General features: G+C 37.1%; 1 protein-coding gene across 10 annotated transcripts in view; it reads left to right on the top strand.

The window, feature by feature from the left end:
• Positions 1-21,509, top strand: part of EPB41L2 (erythrocyte membrane protein band 4.1 like 2) — a 206,537-nt gene extending 185,028 nt beyond the window's left edge. For 2 of the 10 annotated variants that reach the window (XM_019538037.1, XM_019538034.1), the window contains 7 exons: positions 4,131-4,184; positions 4,394-4,951; positions 7,386-7,508; positions 8,010-8,108; positions 10,557-10,637; positions 15,018-15,132; positions 21,015-21,509. In XM_019538037.1, the coding sequence (XP_019393582.1) occupies positions 4,131-4,184; positions 4,394-4,951; positions 7,386-7,508; positions 8,010-8,108; positions 10,557-10,637; positions 15,018-15,125 (1,023 nt within the window). In that variant the 3' untranslated portion in view covers positions 15,126-15,132; positions 21,015-21,509. Of the gene's footprint in view, positions 1-2,382; positions 2,551-4,130; positions 4,185-4,393; positions 4,952-7,385; positions 7,509-8,009; positions 8,109-10,556; positions 10,638-15,017; positions 15,133-21,014 lie in introns of those variants that run through there. The other 8 variants (XM_019538038.1, XM_019538035.1, XM_019538041.1 and 5 more) reach the window with 6 other exon arrangements.
• Positions 21,510-22,465: the final 956 nt, after the last annotated feature.

Genomic DNA, 22,465 nt, shown 5'->3' with positions numbered 1-22,465 from the left:
GAAATTGTGTACATTAATCAGATAGTGCTGAAGAATACTGTAGTGTTTACTAATAACATGATTAAGGGGGCAAAGAAACATGTGTTTCAACCCAGATGCATCAATTGTCATTTTCAGCCCTCTTAAAATTTTTGTATTCGCATCACAGTTATGCAACTACTGCAGCCATCCCTGGATCTGTGTTGCTGGGAAAATGGTTCATTTCTATTGATGCCTAAGTGTGGCTGTTTCATGTCTCTGCCACTTCTCTCCCATCTGTAGGATGGGGAACATTTGAACACCTTGTAAAATGCTCTAGGATGTATTGTCAAAAAGCACCATATAAAATCTGGGTTGTGGTTTTTATGATGGTTGAATTAAAAAAAATTGCCATGTTGTTGATTAAATGACCTCTGACTTTTTTTTCAGCTAAACATCTCAAATCAAAATACATTGCAAAACAAGCTGTAAACTTTGTTTTGATTATTGGCAGTGCATAAATATTTGGATTTGTTGCCATTGCTGTTAAGTGGGGGGATATTTCTATTTGCTGCTAATAGCAGCATCTGATTTGAAAGGTAATAAATAGCAGTTTTTGGATAGATGAATGAAGTGTTGAAGAGGAAGGGAAGAACCCCTTTTAGTAGTACAGGTGCCTAGTAAGTGCTAAATTTTATTATTGAGATGGCAGTTTAAAATGACATTAATTTATACATGTGCATGTAGCACTCACACACTCTGTAGCTGTTTATCCATGGAGAACCCTGTAATTTCTTCTCCCTGCCTGTTCCAATGAACATAAATGCTGATTAATTTTATTCTCTGAGTATGAGACACATTTCCATTGGGTCAACACCTTTTTTTACTGCTATACTTTTAAGTGCGCAGCATCTGTGACTTAATATTTCTGATGGAAAACCTGCAATTATAGTGGGTTTTTTTACAGTTTTGGATATCCAGCATCATTATAATCACTCCTTTAAGCAAAAAACAAACGAACAAAGGTACCCCCCCACAAACCTAAAATGCAGATGTTTCTAAACATTTATTTCATTTTGGTTTTTGAATGAAGAATGAATGAATGTCCAAAAAAGGATCAGGACAAATTTAACTAACTTCCATCTAAATTGGATATGTCCCAGGTACCTTGAAGATGCTTTGTTGTTCTGTTATAACAATATTCAGGGGTCTTTGTTCTCCTCCTCTTCTTTCCTTTCACTTTCATTCCATGCATGTAGTGTGTGTGTATGTGTGTGTACTACGTATGTATACACAGCACTGTGTACTGTGTATGTGTTTAGGTTCTATACTACAAGTCCACTGTAAGTCCATATTTAATAAAGTATTTGCATAACTTTTTAGCTTGGCCCAAAATGTACTTTTGCCCTAAGATGTACTTTGGGGTGATATGTGGCTTGTAAATCCCTAAAACAGACCGACATATCTTTTAATCAATAGCTACAACATTTGTTCAGTTTCTACATTACATCAGGATAAAATATTAATTATGTTATTGGTTTTATATTTTTAAGTAAGTTTAACCTTTAACATGATAAAAGAACTTTTGGCATTCTTTGGGGAAAAACAGAAACAATCAATTATTTTAGCTTTTGGTGATGGCAGTGATAATTTTAAATAAAGCTCATGATTTCTGTTATCCATAATAAAACAGATTCATAGTAGCTTGGGGTACAGAGCTATAGGCATTTTAAGTCTGTTTGTAAATATATGTTCATACATGTTTGCCTAATAGAATGGAACAGTTTTAACGTTTTTAATGCTGAATTCTTAGATCAATGCATGTTTTGATTTCCCCTTAAAGTATTTATTTAAAAAAAAAACAGACATATAAAGTTAAGCTGGCAAAAATCTGTTTAATATCATGGACACATGCCATCATAGAGCAGGAGAGGAGTATTCAGGTATGTCTAGCCCTCTATTTGTAGCTAATGCTGCGAGGGAAGACCAGGAAAAATCAAGAATGAATTTAAAGAAGAAATACTCCTAGTATTGAATCTGAAATTGAATCTGTTAGTAAACTATTACCCTTGCATTAAGAGGTATGGGAAGGTTTTGTTGAATCCTTCCATTTAACACTCCATATCTTTACAGTCTGAAATAATACGTAAAAGCAATAGAGTTGTGGGTATCTAGTATCTTAGTATGGTAAAGTATTGTGATTGTGATAGACAACACATTTCTGTCACTAGATCTTGCTGTGTTATCACATTTTTCTGTTTAAGAGCACAGTTTGATTTTTGATCTTGGATAATTCAGAAATATATTCTTTTCGGTGTCCTGTTTGTTTCTTTTCTTGCTTAACCTCTCCTTTCTTTTGTAGGTCAGTGCTGTTTTGTCTTCTACTGTTTTAATTCTTTGCTTTCCATTTTCTAACTTGTCTAGAGCCTAGAAGAAGAAATAACATCAATTTTATTTAGTAAAGAGGGCTTTTCCACTAGCATGAAATCTACCTTCTCTTCAGCCACGATACGGACACCAGAGGGCACTGTTGGGAAAGATAATGTACCTTCTGAAATGCTTTCTGCCTCACCCTTCTCACAGCTGCCTGAGGTGCTTTTTTGCTTTTTTGCCTTTTTTTTTTCCCCCTCCCTGTAATGCCACATGTAGAGGAACTGGGTTTTTTCAGCACATCAGATAAAATTTACTGTATGAAGTTTCAGTATCCAGGTATTAAACCTTATGCCATATTGGATGCTGTGTATTCCTAAGACTCTCTAGTTATAGATAGATATGGAAGAAATAGATTTGTCATGAACGCATATAAAGTTAAAATTAATAGATGTGGACCTCAAAAGTGTTTTAAACAATTATATAAAAGTTAAATTATTGTATCACAGTGCGATTTTTATCAAAACAGTCACCCCTCTTTGCAAAAGAGAATTTGGCGTAGTGAACTCAGGGTTTAGTCCTGTATTTGTAGCACTCAGTTTGTTGATTCTACTTTTGGTTCACCAGGATTGTTGGTCTGATCCTGTACACACTGTACTTAGAAAGATTAACAAAAAAGAAGAGAGGCCAGGATTAAGTCACAGATGGTGTGCTGACTTCAATTAAAACAGGCATTTTACTTGGCATATGTGCCTTAGGGAGAATGACAGAGAAGGAGCTGGGGCTGTGCTGCCTCAAGAATTGGACCTCTCATGGCTCACCCACCATCTACCCTGGCACGCCAGCATTTTACAAGTCGAGGCTGCCGGTGTTTTTTGGCACTTTGCCCAAAAATGTTGCCAACCCCTGAATTTAAAATACATTTGTGCTTTCATGAGTTTCTCTGAACTTGAACATTGCTGCTTCAATGCATGTTTTGTTTAACTGTCATGGTACTATAAATGAATGTACATTTTTTGGCCTAGTATGCCAATGCAGACACCCATCACAAATCATTTTGTCATGGTACAAACACTAATACAAACTCACCATTTGAGCTATCCAAATGAGAGCCTACTCGGATCTTCTTTATAACATGCCCTAGATACAACAGTAACCCAACACTTTCTTCTTCTTTTTATTACAGTATATAAAATTATTAAAAGGAGCTTCCAAATCTTATAACTATAAAAACTAAAAAAAAAATAAGAAACTAAAGGGAAAAAACTGCCTGCAATAAAATTAAAAATACTTGTCATATTTAGTATGTGAGAGCTGATAGATGGTAGGATAGTGTATGAAGTAATGTTTTTTCCATTTATGCAATAATTACATTCACGCTTACTGCTTGATTTAATTAATTTTATGGTAGGAAAATGATTGTTTTGCCAGGTTGCATCCTGGACCAGCATTAGTTGGGGTTCTTTTTTAATCTTTTTGGGAATTATTTTGTTTTTGAACATCACCAATTGGGATAATTTTTTTAATGGGCACCTAAATTATGGGCACATAATTTTTTTAATGGGCACCTTAGTCAGTAGATTGGTTGTAGGAAACAAGCATAACTGAAGATTCTGTGTGGATATCAGTATACCCTTCTGTTCTGAGGCGGTATGCGTTTTGAACTGAGCTTATGCTGACTATACTGTGTCAACAATGGATATGCAGATCCTTTGTCTCACTGTGTTGTCTACGCAATGTTAAATGTTTGGTGTTTAGAAAACTTATTGATTTGTGTCCTCTGGTTGGTTTTTGTTTCACAGAAAGTTGGTCCCAGAGCAGAAGGGCCTTGCAGTGGAGCCAGAGATGCTGATAAGGTTCTTCTGATTTTTTTTTCCATAGTACATTTGGCTCTGACATTTCTGATCCACCTTCATTCTTTCTTTCTTTCCTTTTTCAGTTAACCATCACAGTCATCTTAGTCCTCTTCATGACATGAACCAGCCATCAGTTAATTTTGTTTCCATCATTTTGATTTATTTATATACTGTACTTTTGTTTTCCTCATCCATGTTTTTTTGTGCAGAGTTCACATGAGACTCTGAGCGTAGTGGAGGAGAAGAAACGGGCAGAGGTTGGGATAGAAGAGACAGTAGTCATAAATGAAATCAACGAAGGGAAAATACAAGTTGCCATTGATGGTGGGGAGCCCTGTAAGGTGGAACAGCTATCAAAAAAGGACTCCTCGTCAACGTCATCAGAGAGCAGCAGCAGTAGTGAGAGTGAAGATGAAGAGGTTGGAGAATACCAGCCATACCATCGAGTCACAGAAGATGTCATCAGGGAAGAAAAAGAAGGAAATGAAGATGCTAAGGAAGTGGAAGGGTATACGGCAAAGGTGGTACAATGTGTGGAATCTGTAATAGAGGGCAGTAAAGAAAAAGTATCAATTGGGCATGCACAAGTTGCAGAAGAGAGTTTGGTTGAGGGAAATGCAGTTTCTGGAACTCCAGAAGAGAAGAGTTTTACAGAAGAGGCAAAACAAGACCTGAGAGAAGAGAGGGAGGAAGAACAGCTCAAAATAAATGGAGATCTATCTCACATTGGCATTGATGTCAAGCCACAAATAATTTGTTGTTCTGAGGTAAATGGTGGAACAGACCAAGAAGTAGATTATGTAGAGATGTTTCTTAGGGTGAAAATATACCTGCCTTTCTTCTCCTATTCTCCCAACTCTTCAGGTGCTCACCAAGATTGAGATCGTATGGAAGGTGGAAACCACTGATGGGCAGTGAAACTCTGCCTACTTCAGTCATGGTTTCTTGTCTTTTGCTGCAACTGGAGAAGAATCACCAGTAAAGCAAACCTTCCTACAGCTGTACCATCTCATTTTTTTTTTCCTTATTACATAATTTTTTTGCATGTTTTTAATGTTTGCAAGTCTCTCGTCTTGTCTATTTTGTTAGCTGTTTTTGACACATCTGTGACCTGTATGTGTAACTGGAAAGTCCAATTTCATTTTGTTCAGTTTTTCTTCTTGTCCGCAGTTTTCTTCTTTAAAATCTTTCCCCCCCTTTTTCTCTTTAGAATTATTATGAATGTGCTGAATTGAATCAGTATAGACCCAAATTGCTTTAACTAATAAAGAGAGCAAAGTTCTATGGGTAAATCTGATATCTTTTATTAAACCAACTAAAATAGTTGGAAAAATTCTTCTTTGCAAGCTTTCAGGTACAAACACCTTTCCTCTGCCTAAAGAAGGGTGTTCATACCCAAATACTTTCAAAGAAGAATTTTTCCAACTATTTTAGTTGGTCTAATAAAAGATATCAGATTTACCCAAAGAACCTTGTCTGCCTATGTCCTTAGAACAACATGGCTACAACCTATACCCTTTAACTAATAAAAACACACAACTTGAGCCAGGTTCAAGTATAAAGGAATGGGGCTTTATCATTTTGTTACAGCTTCTTCTAATACCAGTGGACATTTAGGGAACCACACATTAGCTCCAGAAAAAGCTGTGTCCAGCTATTTTGGGACATAAGCAGGATAAAAGGGTTCAATCATTTGGTAGATTTCTGAGGAAAGAAGAGAGATATATGGAGTACAAAGGACACATCTCTGCCCAGAAATCCATGTACCATTTGTAAACTAACTCTTTGGACTCTATGGTATTCTTGATGTTTGTAACTGCAGTTCACTCAGAGATGATCATAAGGAAAACCCATGTCATTTTTCCTCAATAAATACTCCTAATTATTCTTCTGGTTGAGGCTATAAGTAAACAAGCTTCTCTAGGTTATACTGAGACCTAGCAGAAGCACTTCCTGAGAGTAGTGGGAAAATAGACTAGGTTTGTAAGGAAATTTAAGCAATGAACAAAAACGCAGATAAGCATCTAGGAGGCTCCTCGGGTATTTTTACACGTACTTTTGGACATGACAGTGGGCACTTTAATTAGCAAAATGTGCCCGCGTGTCGTGTATCAGTGTTGCTGTGTGTCCCTATGCTGAAAAAATGGTGGCAGGGCACTTTAAACTAAAGCTGATCAGATGTGTTTTATTTCAGAGTGCCCCACTGCCATTTTGTCAGTGCGGTGACATCGATAGACATGATGCATGAGGCTGCCAGAGCATGTCAATTTCCATGCTCTGGCAGACTTGATTAATCGATTCTGCTCTGACACACTGGATTTCCAGTATGTTGGAGCAGGCTCCCCACATGTGTAAGAGCCTAAATTGCCTAATGAAGTAATTAGAGTTAAGTGCCCATTCAGATGTGCATTTTTAGGTGCCTAATACATTTAAAAATCTGGCCAAATATAGCACATACCACATCGTTTTAATTGCTTGCAGAGTTTTGCTTTGTCAGTATCTTTTTCTCCCCAAATAGATGTTGGCATTACAGACATCCCTTTGTATATCAGGAGTTAAAAAAATCATTGAAAAGATATTGTCAGAGGAAACCACTGGTATTTAAGCCTAGTAGTTAAATAGCTACATATCCTCTAAACCCCAGAAGTTTTCTGTTTTAGAAATTAACATTAAAACTAATTAAATGTTAGAAATGTCTAGGAATTCTAGCTTTATCTCCTGTTAGACCAAGTAACAGACAGGCACTCAGAGAATTCTCTATATGAATTCTCCATATCTCAAGGCAAGGTTTATTTTTTACGTATTTACAGTTTTTACTTAACACTGGCAACTTTTGTGTAATGGAAGAACCTATAGCTAAACTGACACTCCTTCCCATTTTCCTAAGTTTAACAGATAACAAATTATTATCCGTTTTAGAATTTGTTGTTCATTGATACTTGAATCTAAGATGTAGCATCAAAGGTTACTGAAATCTTCTGTCCTAATTTAGGTGGCTAAAAGGTCTGGCGTTATTCATTTTACTTCCTTATTTTTGTTTTGTTTTGGGAGTTTTTGTTGCTTGTTGTTTTTGAGTTGAGGGAGACATTCTTAAGTGTTGTTTTTATCGCCATTTAGGTTTTTGGTCATATTTTCTGTTAGCTTACCATGCAAACCTTAGCTGTGTGCCCTTTGGATTGATTCTTGCCTCTTCCACCACAGCCTCCAGTAGTAAAAACAGAGATGGTGACCATTTCAGATGCTACACAAAGAACCGAAATCTCCACCAAGGAAGTTCCAATTGTCCAAACAGAGACTAAAACCATCACATATGAGTCTCCACAGGTACAGGAGCTGGAGATCTTTTATGATGTTGTTTACAAATTGGTCTTTTTATTAAATCTTATTCTTGGTTAAATTCAAGACAGATGGCGATATAAAAATGCTTTAATAAGCAACATTTTTCATATAGGGCCTCAGATTATATTGTGACTATGGAATAATGGAATTACAACATGTAGATAGTGATGTAGGTTTTTTTTTTTTAAACTGCCCTTAAGATCCTGAAGAGGTACAGTAACTTTGACAAATTTGTCAACAAGAGATAGATGAACATGTACACAAAACCATTGTCTTCTTATGGTTATTGTGTTGGCCAACAATGCCGCACATAGCATGGGGAAGAGTACACAGATGTGTCTGTTCTAAAAACATTTTTTCATTTGAACTGAAGATGAATGTTGTAGGTGTTCAGTGCTGAAGTTTGCCTTGACTTCTTTCAGTGAAAAGCTCTAAATCCTAAGGCATGAAAATACAACTTTTTCTTCCTTTCCAAACTACTCACAGCTTGATGGCAGTGCAGGTGGGGATGCTGGTGTACTGTTGAGTGCGCAGACTATTACATCAGAATCTGTTTCTACAACTACAACTACACACATCACTAAGGTAAAACAAGTAACTTATCAGTGCATTAAAAATAGCACTACATAAATTTGCTTTATGTTGGTCTTCTTAAGAGCTGCTATTCATCATCATAAATGTGCAGATCACTGAAAAAAGGGGGCTTTAAAGGCTAGGAACAGATATTGCATTTGTTCCTGAATAAGTTGTGCCTGTATGTGTCCTGAAACAGACCAATCCTGTGATTTGTGTGTATACACATTGCCCTTCTAATCAGGGTTTAGTTAGCAGCTGAGTGTGCTGCTGCTTTTCTGTCGTTGATTCAATAAGGCAATCCTAGGATAACTGTACAGACATATTTTGTAATATTCCAGGACAAACTCTTACTAACTCTTATCTGGGAAACTTTTTTTTAGGATTTATCCTGGGACAGCAGGCGTAGATGTATCTGTATGATTGAACTTTGCCTGTCTGTTTGCAGCCAAAATTTTGTGATGGATCATTTTGTGATGGATTGCTGACATCCTTAAATAAGGGCTGAACATGACATTACTCATGATCCAGAGGGAGAACTAGGAAAAAGATGGAGGAGACATTGTTAGATGAGAAGTGGAGGAAAACAGAACTAAGCTTTACATGTTCTTATTCCTACTCCTCAATGTTTTCTGGGAATTCTTGCAGGAAAGGACATAATATGGTTGGAATCTATAGATACCTTCTAATGCAAGGGTCAGCAACATCGGGATTTTGGGGATTATATTAATAGTTTTTTTGGGATACCTTTGCAAGTAAAGCCAACCACTGGGGGTCCCTTTTATCATACGTTACTTTAGGAGCTTACATGAATCCAAGTCCTCGGCTTCAAAAGAGAATCATGAAACTCAAAAGAAATTTGGTCTGTTTCTGTTTCTATCCTGTGTGGTGTTTTTACTTTCCCTTCCTCCATAAAAGCATGTTTTCTTTACCTGCTATTTATGGAAGCATTTTTTTAATGGATGGGCATGCAAATGATAGATTTAGTATAATTTTGATCACTTACTAACAGTTTTAAAAGGGAAGCACAGGAATAATTACAGTTTATGAAAAAGCTAAAAGGAAGGTAAAATATAAAAGGTACAGGTTAAATTTTATTTCAAGATGAGAAGATTCAGTTTGTGACTACCTATGACAAGAATTCAGGGTTTGTAAAATGAGTTTCAGAAAATATCCTAAAGGAAGAATTATTTATTGACAGTAGATCTGAAAAGAAGAGTTTTGGAACATTCTTGAATGAAGGTCCTGCAGAACAAACTCTAGACTAAGCATTTTAAGGAGAGATTAATTAACATCCCTTCTTTGATTTCCTGTTCGTTTCAAAATTAGGAAAAAAAAAACTTTAGAGAAACATTTGAACCTCCTGTTTTAAATCAGTATCTTATCCTGTCCATATGTGCAGCTGTAAGAAAACCTATGAAATGATAAACACTTTTTTTGGAAGCAGCCATTTCAAAAGTTTAAATCAATCTTGTTTTCATTAAATGACCAATTCAGCAAAGAATAGGATAACAGTCTTGAAACCAGATTTGCCTCATCATAGGTATCAGTGGATTTGTGGATGGGGTTCTGAATGCCCAAACTGCTTTCCAATGTCCTATTTAAAATGTTTTATTGTAGACTTGGGAAACTTCCAACATAATCTAAATCTTCCTTTGATGTTCTTGAAGGATTTGTTTTTGAATTTTCCTGGGATTTAATTATATTTTAATTTCCATTGATTAGTCTAATATAACTTGTCTTACATGTTCTATCTCTGCTCTCAGTGATATTCTTGATTTGCTGTTTGGAAGTCTTTCATAACAACCTTCAAAGAATTACATATTTATAAGAAAAAAATTTAACCTGATTATCTGCATAGGTGTATATAACAATGTGATCCAATAGCATCTTTCCTTCTGGCTGGATCTTCAACTGTTTTAAACATTAAGATAATGAAGAAGCAGGGCAAAATGGGTAAAGGTGTTTCACCTGAGATTTTGTAATTAGATAGCAAATTTGGTGAGGCAAACGCACATGGGTAGATCAGAAGAGAGAACCTTTGCACTAATACTGCAGAAATTTTGTGCAGGAGCTGAGAAGATGAGTTGATATGTATTACTGTACCATTTCAGGAGACTTGTAGTGTGTTCTGATCCAGGTCTTGATGAAAAAGACCTGTGTCCCTGACCAAAGAGCTACCTCCAAAACTAACCTCAGCCAATATCTGATGGTATTCTATGCTGCTTCAGTTCTTGGGCAACTTCTTGAATGGCACTGCAATACAGTTAACCACATTATTAAAACTGGAAAGGAGAACTAGCTTTATGCGGATTAATTTGTTGTTTGCTGCAACCCTTCAACACCAAAGTTTACTTGCTTCAGTGTGCTAGAGATGAAGCACATAAGTGGTTATCACTTTCCTCTCTAGTTATATGGAATAATCGTAAAAATTAATTTTTTTTTGTGTGCCATCTGCAGACGGTGAAAGGTGGTGTATCAGAAACAAGGATTGAGAAGCGCATTGTTATTACTGGAGATGCAGATATTGACCATGACCAGGTGAGTACCTACCTTTTTCTTTACTAGGGCATTGTGGTCCAAAATCAGTGACATTCAGAAAAGGAGGCATCACGTAAATTCCTGGGTAGGGACCTACTCAAATTGCAATTTTGTGAATTTTTTGGAAATTGCAAAATCAGCCAACCTTGAAATCCACGGGGGGTGGAAATCTTACCTAAAAATAGAGTGCTGGCTCCCCAGCATGAATGGGGCTGCCAGCGTTAAAACAAGCAGGCAAGATGGCTACAACTCCTGCCCCTTATCGCTGATTGGCTGAGAGGGCTGCTTATCATGCAACCCCACTCCCTCCACCAATTGATGATGAGGGGCAGGGCTGCTTGATGGACAGCCCTCATCCAATAAGCAGTGAGGGGCAGGGCCATATGATGGACAGCCCTTTTCACCAATCAGTGGGGGACACCACCATGAAAATGGCTTTGGGACTTAGAATCTGCCTGTGAAATTGGCCAGCCCCCATCTCAAGTTCGGTAGACCCCTGTTCATAGGAGTGGGTAGATTTATATCAACTTATACCTGCTAACATACTTTATGAAAAGAGTGTCTGTGATGCAGCTGAGAAGAGGAGCAGTCTCTTTATTTTCCCGTTATTGTCCACATGGGAAGTATTCCTGCACTCTAGGTTTAAACAGGTTATTTATGTGAAAGGGACTCAAATTGCTTGTTGCTGCTGTTTTCCATTTGAAAGGAAAAACTGAATGACAGCCCTACAACAATAATGTGCTGGAAAACAGTAATCTAAACAAACCATAGTTCCCAGTTCTGTGTCGTCAATATATTAACACAGCCCAGTCTTTTGAGAGAAAGTACAAGTTTTGCAGTACATTAGGACATACTGATATTTCCTTCTAAATGTAAGAAAACAATCAATTTATATTCATGTGTATTTGCAAAAATATGAGTATAGGCCAACTATATCTTAATTGTGCATCTCTCTGAATCATGCATGCAGAATTTAATCTTCATTTGCACAAAAAACTAGTGCATGCGTTCATTTTCTTGAGGAGTTAAAATATGAATTTACCTGTCCAGGAAAAAGACTGACTTTGAAAAGTGGAGAACAAAAAAATTAGAAAATCTGTTCCTTGGAGTTGTGATAACTCAGACAATGTGAATAGCTTTTCATTTAAGAATCTAGGGTGACAAAACTGAAATAGAAGACAGTTAGCCATCACTGGATTTTTTTGAAGCAAAAGTCTGCTCTTTATATCATGTGACAGTAAAGCCAATTGTAAATTGATGGCGGATACATAAATCTACAGAACGGAGTTTTAATTTCACTTCTTAATTGTAGTGTACTCAGGACTCTGTAAATTTAATTTCAGATTTTGATGTGCCTGTAGCAAGTGGCTCATGACAAGTTCAATCTCTCCTTGAAGCTTGTAATTAAGTGGCAGAGCTGTTTAGCATTAGGCAAGGGTTATATCTACTCTGACACTCATTTAATGCATTTGGGACATCTGAAAAGGTCAAACGCTACCTTTGCTTTTATAAAACTCCATTTACTGCTCTCCATTCCTTCTCCTTACACAAAAATAAACAATTATGAACCAAAAAAATAAATTGTAAGAATTGTAAGAGATACAGAGAGAGTTTTTCATACCAGCATTAAACCCTCTGTTTAGCTTTTGGCTACTTGTGGAACCTTCTACTAGAGGCTGGCCCTGCAGTGGATCTGTGAATTTCATTGTGTTCAAACTGTGTGATAGTTTTGTTCGTTGGCTGTTGACACTGTTCAGCACATGAAAATATTCCCAAACCATCAAGATTTGTTAGAAAGCACGTATTTCTAACATTCATTTTTGTATTAAAGATTTCAGTTGCTCTTCCTTGCACAGAGTCTGATAGAAGTCTTAATTTTCAAATGTGAGTAATCCTTTCCTTAGAAATCCTTGGTTGTACTATACAGATTACATGGGGTGAATCTTAAAATGTAAAACACTAATAAACATATTAGGATTAAAAAATGACAGCAAGCATCATGTGGCACTAGGGCAGTATACCCCTCATTTTGCCATTGAATCACTAAGAGTTCTTTTCACACCTTAGTGCAATGGTGATGTTGCAGCTGTGATGTTCCAGAAAGTATGCAAGAGACAGCTTTCTTAGGGTGATCTCTTTTATGGGACCTTAAAACAAATGTTTTGCATTCGAAAGCTTGTCTAACTCATTGGACCAAATGCATAGTTGGGATAGAGTTAGACAAGCTTTCGAATGTAAAACATTTGTTTTAAGGTCCAATAAAAGAGATCACCCTAAGAAATCCTTTTCTAACCTTGACATTCTCTCTTGATTTGTGCTTCCCCTGCCTCCCCCTCCCCACCCCTGTCTCCTCTCAGACTTTTTATTTCCTCTTCTCCCTCCCACAATATGATTTTGGAAGATATTGTTCATTCAACCCATAGCCCTTCAAAGTTGAGATGGTTGTTTTACTGCACCCTGTTTTCTCTTTTAGAGTTTTCAGGTTTGTTTGTTTTTTTTGTCTCCCTTGCCACTAAGTTGACTGTGGATTTATGATGGCTTATGAAATACCATCTCCAGCTCTTGCCTCCTGCATGGTTCCTCGTTCCTCATCCCTCATCTGTGTTTATTCACTGCTTGTGCAGAGCAACACAGTTCACTGAACTAAGATGGCCTTGGCTATGATTCTTGACTAAAATCAAAAACAAGCTCTTTTGCCTCCCGTGCCTCTCTTTTTGATGTTGCTGTGCTCCTCTAATACGACTTGTATGCGAGTCCTATAAGTATATTTCGTAATGAAACAAGATTTATTGAAAACACAAAGGAATAAAAATAAATTTGCTTCATTGTTCCTGAAGGTAAATATTTTGACCTGCCTCAGTGAAGTTCTTCTAAATCTAATTTGCACTTCCCTCCTGTCCTCCAGTTATGACTTACTGATTTGTTGATAGACAATGATTAGTCTGTCACAACTATTTTAGAGTATGTTGCATGAAAGAGTCAGTGCAACTTGGATTATTCTCATTAATTCGTAATAAATGGAACCATCTCTTTCTGTTGCTGTCTGATATTCTGATGTAGCGTTGCATCCTAATGTCAACTACATAAATTTACAATGTTTTTCCAAAATATTGTGGAAGGGTCAACAAATGATGAGAACCCTAGAATAGGAGAAATGGGAAATGTAAAGACATATAGCTAATTAAGTTTTCTTAGATCAAGCATAAGTGTAAGCTTTTGGGGAAATTAATGCATATAGAAAATCAATATGGTCTATTTGCTACCTGGATAGTGCTGCAGAGGACCCTTAATTTAATTTATTTTATCTGTATTTACAGTACACAAAGATTTCGTGTTGCATGCAATGAACCAGATTAACTACTGGACAATTCCTTGAGTTGGTCCTCTGGCTTTTGATAATCTTATTAAACTATTTATGCTTTTCTTGCCAGATTGCATACTGTGTACACAGAAATACCCAACCCAAGGTTCTTTGAGTGGAAGGAAATACTTCTAGGTACCACTTGCAACTCCAAAGTTTTCCCATGCTTATTTTCGCAACGTATGTGTAGTAAACAACACATCAGAGTAGCTTTCATACCATCTTGGCTCTCCAAGGTGAACTTTGGGCCGGGACTCTCACGCAACTTGGACTTTCTGCAACTTAGGCTTGCTGAATTCAAGGTTTTCCCAAAGGTGTCTGTAGAAGCTGTTCAGCAATTAGTGATCGCATCTAGGAAAATAACTAAGTTAAGTAATTAGAGTTCAAATAAGACAGAATAGCATTTAGAAATTTTGTTCTCCAAAATACGGTTTTTCACAAAAGATGCCTAATATGCAAATAACTATCGTTGTCTCGTCATGATTTGGGGATGCATTTGCAGCCTTTGCTGTGAGTTACAGAGAGCAGGCATAAGATTTTTTTTTTAAAAGATTCCCTTACTGTCTACCCTTTTTCTTAAGCAAACATGAGATTGTCCTGCATAGTTGTTAGCTAATGTGGTCTCTTTTATCGGCCATCATGTTCATGTATTGTCCATGTGGTTGCTTCAGTAAAATATGGTATTGAATAAAATATGAATTCACCTATCCAGTAAAAATGCTGACTTTGAAAAGTGGAGAACAGGAAAATTAGAAACTCAATAATCTGTTCCTTGGACTCATGATAGCTCAAACAACCTGCATAGCTTTTCATTTAAGAACTCAGAATGAGAAAACTGAAGTAAAAGATAGTTAGCCATGACAGGAAACTATTTTCCAATTTAATGACCCTTTAAACCCAGGTGTTTCAGTTCTGAACACCTGTTAAACTGAATGTGTTGCTTTCGGATTCTCCAGATCAGATCAAATCTTAATGTAATTTTACTGTTCGTCAGCTAAGCCTTTCCAATATGTTTGTAGGCATTGGCACAGGCAATCAAAGAAGCCAAAGAGCAGCACCCTGATATGTCTGTCACAAGGGTAGTGGTACATAAAGAAACTGAACTTGCTGAGGAAGATGAAGGATAAGTTCAAGGTAAGGAAGCCTTACACCATCAAGCAAAATAGTGCAGGTAAGCCTGAAATACATAAGTCCTGTTATGTTGGTGGTTGTTACTCACAACTGTCCTTCAAGCAAAGTATAGTCTGAAAGGGAACATCATCTCTCTTTAGCATGTATGGTTCAATTTTTTAATAAGCGCTCAATAGATGTATGCATTTTAGTATCAGTGAAGATGGATACATCTGAATAGCAAGTTACCTCAAACACAAGATGCGATGCAGCTTTCAAAAGACTCGTAAAATTCATTTTCAATCCTACTTTCAAATTTCCTAGAAAAACCTTCATTCACAAAGCCTTTTTACAGTGTTTACTTTTAGCATTCTATTAAGTTATCTAACTTTGCGTTAAGACATGTACCTCAGGTAATTTATGCTCAATTTGAAATACGGGAGCCCACTACCTGCTCCTTTGTGTGACTGATTTTGTTGGTAGTTAAAAGGTTATTCCCACACTCCAAATTGGACCTAGTCAGTATATTTCTAGGTCTCAATCTTGCTGAAATGTTTAATCTTTTTCTTTCCCTCTGGAAAAGAGTTAAGTAGTTTGCAAGCTGGAGTTTAAGCTGCTTATCAGTTGAGGACAAAGTAGATCAGAATTCCTCCAAATATTTCACTCATTTCAGTGTGCCTTTGGGAAGTCACTGTAGGATCTTTGATGGTAAGACATTCAGGCAAAGGGTATTCCTGCACAGTTAAGGAAACTTTTAAAAATTCACATCGTCATTGATTTCTTTTTTTTAAATCAAATGAGAACCTTTTACACTGTAATGAAATTAATAATCTGAAGCACTATAGACCACAAATCTAAAGTTGACATTTTTAAGGGAGAATATTTAATTTGTACATAGTCCTGTTTAGTCAGGTAATGCCTTGTGTTTGTTTTGAAATAATGAGAAATTTAACATTGTAGTTAATTTTAGGCTCTTTAAATTGAGTGTATTCAAATTAATGGATGTTAGCTATGCCCAGGATTGAATTAAAAACTTAAATAAATAGAAATCTTTCTTTGTCTTGACTGATGAAATTCAAACTGACATAATTACTACTATAATACCTTTCTGGATCCTCCAATATTTTAATTTACAGTCTAACATTTATTCAGTGTCATTCAAAATATAAGGTGCTAGATGAAATGCAGTACTACTTAATAAAGTAGTAGCAATGCAGATCAAGGCCAGCTGGGATGGACGGTAACCCTAGACAAAACAGAGTCCCATTAACATAAGTTTGTAACAAATTCACTCTAAGTTATCTTAGCCAAGTTCAGTATTGCATTAAAAAATGTCCATCTTATCTTCATAAGAAATAATATCCGCATGTATTATCATCCTTCATAACATTCTCAGTATGAGGAGCCATTTAAATGATAACTCTGATAAACTAAGAATTTGTAGGACAATTAATTGCTTCTATAGTTCCTCAGTACTATTATCTGAGTTACTAATGCTGTATAAACACCAGGAAGCATGTGTTGGTTTCAGTTTGTTAATCCAAAATTTTTTCTTTAGCAGATTTTAAACTATTTTGTTAGGTTAATATAATTTAATTTAAAAAAAAAGTGGTATGTTAGTTGCCTTTACAGAAACTTTATTAGTCAAAAGGACTGTTTATAGATATTACATTTTTCTAGGTTTCGTTTGGACTACAGCTGTTACTGTGTACACATGCAGACCTCTGTAGTCTGAATGCACTAATGCTCGTTGAATTAGGATTAAAGTTAATACATGCTAGGGCATTTTGAATTAGGCAATTTAAACCGTATTATAGATTCATAGTTTGTAAGGCCAGAAGGGACCATGGAAGATCATTAGGTCCAGCCCCCTGCACCAAGAAGAAAAGATAACTTGGGGTCAGGTGACCCCAGCAAGGTAACCATCCAGTCTCCTCTTGAAGATTTTCAGGGTAGGTGATTGCACCACCTCTGAAGAGAGCTTATTCCACAGTCTAGACACCCTGACTGTGAAGAAGTTTTTCACTGTTGAGCCTGAATCAGTCTTCCAGGAGTTTGTGGCCATTATTCCTAGGTTTTCCCTTCCATGCCCTGGTGAACAGTTGCTCACTGAGTCCTTGATGTACACTAGTGTAGCAGTAAGATGCTACCAGGTCCTCTCTCAGCCTTCTTTTCTTCAGGCTGAGGAGTCTCAAATCCCTCAGCCTTTCCTCATATGGCTTGCTCTGTAAGACTCTGATCATATGGGTGGCTCTTCTCTGGACTCTCAAGCTTGTCGTGTTCTTGTTAAAGTGCGGTGCCCAGAACTGGACGCAGTACTCCAGCTGCGGTCTCACCAGTGCTGAACAGAGCAGAAGAATCACTTCCTTGGTTTTGCTGGAGATGCATCGATTGATGCATGCCAAAGTATTAGTTGCCCTTCCAGCTCATATTCATACTGTGCTCTATTATTATATCCAGGTCCCTTTCATTCGTGGTGCTAGTCAGTTTGGTGCTGCCAAGCCTGTAGGTGTGTTGGAGGTTAATTAACAGGTATATGTGTGTCCTTAGGAACTTGGCAGATAATCATTGTAAATATCAGTCTCAGCGAAACTAAGTTGAGTTTTTTGTACCACAACAGAGGCTATCAGGCACAAAGTAACATCTTTACAAAGTCAAATGTGGCAACAGAATCTCACCCTGATTAAATCTCAGTTGCAGGTCAATTACACCCATTACAGCTTCTGGAACAGCACTTTAGATAGCTGTCAGTAGGACTGAATGATGTAGCAGTGGTTAAACTAGCTTATTATTGCCTCCTAATTACTTCCAAGCATAAGCCTACACATAGAGGCTGTGAACTGATTCTGTTAAGGGGCTCTCAAGTGTATAGACTGTGTATAGCCAATGTCCCCTGCCTTGATGGTCAATGATCATCTATAAACCCTTCATGAGAATTGAAATTTGATTCCATGTGATGCAAATTGGTTAGCATGGTTTAGAAAACAGTGAACACTTCTACAAACAGCCATAATGTTCTCCACATAACCAGTATAACCAGTGCACACCACCATCTGTATTACAGGCATCACAGATACAAAATTAAGGTTTAATTCTCAATCACTCTAATTAGCTATGAAAATATAAAAACAATGGGAAACACAACACCTTCTCTCACTTGTGTGTATGGTTACTCTCTAGAAAGGAACTACCATTTTATGTTTGTTTTTTTTATGGAAAATAGTTTTCATTGCAATAATAACCAGCAATTCCACAAAATGCTTAGTGTTTCAAAAGGTCTCTGATGCTGAATTTCTTGTGTTATGCAACCAAAATTATCTTCGTCGTAGGTTTTTAAACAGTGCTCATCACTGGTGCACCTTAGCACCTTTCAGCACTGCATCGCATAGCATGACTGCAAGTTGTGTTTTATCTTGTCCTGAGGGGAAAAATGCCTGAAGAGGATTATCTTGCTTTAGGGTGGTTTAGAGTTTTTAATAAAAAAGTTGTTTTGTGTTTGCCTAATAGATGGCATTTTCAAAGAAGTGTATCCAGCACTTTTTTTGCAGGAGGTGGTGAGGTTTTGTCATGGTCCTTAATTCCTGGGTTAGTTCATGCCCCAGTGAGAGTGGCTGCTAAGAGATGTTTTCAGTGCAGGAGACAACGTTACCGTTATTGTAGGGCCAGGGGAACATAGGTGTCAAATAGAGCCTCCACCTGGGAGCCTGAAGTAGCCTTTTAGTTATAGTGAGCCATGATTCTGAAATGAAGAAAGACTTTGACCTTTGAGCTTTATTTAAAATTGTATGGAAAACCAGCATAAAAAGAGGATGAATTTGATTTACTCATGGTAGCCTGGGTTGTTGAGATGAGCTGATTTCCTCTGTATTAGCTGAAACTTCCTAAGAGTTGAAGATTTAGTGCCTATGCATTGCATTACTGTGGTTCAGCTGAGAAATGATGGTAATATGAATAATGGTGGCCAGGTCATTATCTCAGCCTGAAATAATAGAAACCATTACCCATGGAGGTTGCTCTGTGTGAGCTTAGCATCAGAAAGAAATTAAAGGGTACTAAATGACATCTGCTCACTACATTTTTAGCACAACGTTACCCAGCTCTTTCTTTAACCATGAGCTGCTCTCATCACATCTGACAGTTTGTCATCTTGATGATGTTGATGAATCTTATCTGGTTTGTGGTAAAGGATAGGGAGAATGGTATGTCATCTTCCTACTTTTAGCATTTGAATTGTTTTTCTGCCATGTGCTTGTTTGTTTAAAAGGGCTAAGGTGACAACCCATCACTTTGGAACTTCCCGGATGATGAGGCTAATGGCAGAGATGCATTTTTTCATAAGTGCTTTTTTTGGGTGTCTCCAACCATTTTTGAACTGGGCACTGAAACTCTGCAGCCTTTGGTGAGACGAAGGTTACCTTAGTCAGCAGTTCTAACTACTACAGATAAGTCCAGGAGAATGCAAATTGATGTCTGCTGTCTATCCATTGACAGGAAAAGATTATCAATCATTTCTATTAAAGTAGCTGTATTGATCTGTTTGGGCCCAAATCCAATTTAGCTTCAATTAAGTGAGTTTATAATAGGACTAGGAAGCTTGACACCATGTGGGAAGAGGCTAGAACTGATGTTAGTTGAACTATTTTGTGTTTGAAGGAGGAAGGGAAGATTTCCTGTTTGAATGATGGGTGGCTATTTCAGTCAGGAGAGACACCAATTGTTCATTACTCTTTCTCAGACTAGGAAGGGCATTCATCAGATTCATAAGTCTTAGTCAAGACTCCTTGATGGTGCCCAGAACTTTTTAATGAGTGGATGTGCTGAACTATAGGAATGCAGGTGACTCTTGGCAGAGCTAGACAATGCTGCTTAAAAAGAGAAAGTAGTAAAAGCTTTTGTTGAAGGGCAGCACAGAGGAAAAGAAAATCCTGAAAGCACACAATCCGACTCATTGCATCCATTAAGATTCTAGTAGCTTTGGGAAGGCCTGATATACATTGTCTATGTGTAGAGTTGTCACAGCTAGTTAGAAGTCAGTGTTAACAGATAAAGCAACTGTTCTTTGAAATGTTGTTAAAAAGTGAGATCAACAACAACATCATAGCTCTTGCTCAACTTATATGGGGGTGAAACAGGAACTGATATGAAGAATTTTATTTAAATTTCCTGTATGGAGCCCAGTAACTTGCTTTTAATGAATCTCTTTGTTAGATAAGTCATCCAGTGTTGATTACCTGCACTTAAACTATGAACAGAGAGTCAGTAAGCCCTTATTCTGAAGTTAAGTGGAAGATAGGGCAGGGTAATACCTTACAGACTAACTGGGTCAGAGGGGCATGAGCTTTTGTAAGCAATAGACTATTTTAGCAGGTGCTAGCATCTTATGCTGACAAAGTAAGCTGTTGCCTACAAAATGCCTGTCTGAACCATTTAGTCTTTAAGGTGCCATCCTGCCCTATTTTCTGCCTTGCACCTAAACTAGTGAATGTTTTGCCCTAGTTAAAATGGGAGAATTCTTTGTACTGCTTGGTGCTGAGATGGAAAGATCATCCCTGATTCATTCATTTAAAATACAACCTTGTTCAGTAGGTCACAGATTACGTATTTTAGTGAATTTAAAGTCGCTGTTAAATTTTGCAAACAGCTAAAAACAGTATTAGATACAACTGTGAGGGGCAAAATGTTAAACCTTAAAAGTTTTGTAGGGAAAAATTTTGAGTCTTTAAAATAGTATCCTAACTTATTTTTACATTATGAATCATGAAGAGGAAGATCTTTCATCGCTCAAGACTTTTTGCTGAAATGAAGATCCGTATGGAAAAATGACCTCTGAAATCTGATAGGTAATGTGGTATTAACACCATATTCCTCTCAAATGGTTGTATAATCTTCCTTTCTATTTTTTTCAGAAATTAAAAAGAGAAGCCACTCATGTTGTGACTATGAAGAACCTTGTGATCGTTCCAAGTTGGTAACACTACCACTACACCACTGAAATTTTCAGGTCAAGCAACAATGACCAGACATTCAAGGTTGAAATGCCAACACCAAACTTTTTCTTAACACCCCAGGTCTAAAATTGTTTCTCTACAGTCTTACTTGCATCTTTCTATAACCACTTCTTAACATTCTTAGCTTTTTTATGAGGTTTTAGAGGGGGTGGTTTTTTTTGTTTTTTTGCACAGCTATTTGCCATTTTTATAGCTGTTTCTTGATCATATGAAAGTGAACAAAATGTATTCTGGTAAACACTGTTCACTGGAACAGATATGCTTGTGCAGAATGGAGAATTTTTGACTAATTTAGATATAGTTTTTTTCCAAATATTTCAACTGAAGTCTTACTGGAGAAACTTACAGGGTTTTTTTCAGAGTATTCAGGTAAATATACTTTATCAAATAACAGAAAAAGGACTTTTATAAAAACAAAGCATTTCTTATGATTTGAAAAAAATAATTTTTTTTGACTGGATTGATTTATACTGATACCTTATAACTCTTTCTTTTCTGAAGCTGTCCGCCTCCCCATGAGGCACAAGTGGTGGTAGTCTGTAGGAGAGAGAGAGTTATAAAGAAGTTTCTACCGACTGGGCACTGTGTTTAAAAACTTTTTTGCACTTCGGTGCCAATGCTTAATACTTTGGCCAACACCTTGTCATCTGCAACATTCCAGATAAGGAAGGAAGAAAGGGCAAAAAAAAAGTCTTTTTCCCCTTCCAATAAAAGATTATCTAGGCAGCTTAAAACCTTAGTGCTTTTTTCTTAACGTGTCCAACATTCAACACTTCCATTATTTGAATACATGTGTAGAATGCTTGCTTTCTATTAAATCGCATTGTCTACATGTTGGAACTGACATTTCTGTTGAACAGGTATATCTGTTTGTCTACGGAGTAATGCAGGCTTTTAGACTACAGCAGAAAAAGAGTGGGTGATATGGGCCTGTTCTCATGTAGTTCAAAAGTAACACCATTTAGGCTAGGGACAGAAATTATGCACAGATCCAATAAAAGTGACCGTAAACATGTTCAAATCTGTAACACAACAAAATTTCGGGCACATAATCAAAATGGCCAAAACCAGCTTAAAATAAATCTGGATGGATGTAGTATCCAGACTTCACTGTTCAGGTTAAATCGGTTTATTAAGCTTTTGTCCCATATCTCCTCCATATTCAAGTTAACTTACAGTCCCCCAGCATCCTAGGAAGGTTTGCACCCCCTTGCGAACTCCCCTCTTGCTTGATGAGCGGGCTAGCCTTGGCCTAAGCTGTCTGCTTCAGCAAGGAGGCATGCTCTAGTGCCTCCCAGCGTCTGGCCTGCATCACTGCAGATGTGGCTGCATTTCTGGAATCAAAAGTG

Source organism: Crocodylus porosus, unplaced genomic scaffold, assembly GCF_001723895.1.
Source record: "Crocodylus porosus isolate Cpor-Errol unplaced genomic scaffold, CroPor_comp1, whole genome shotgun sequence".
Classification (NCBI taxonomy): Eukaryota; Metazoa; Chordata; order Crocodylia; family Crocodylidae; genus Crocodylus; species Crocodylus porosus.
This window is presented reverse-complemented; position numbering and strand designations above follow the sequence as displayed.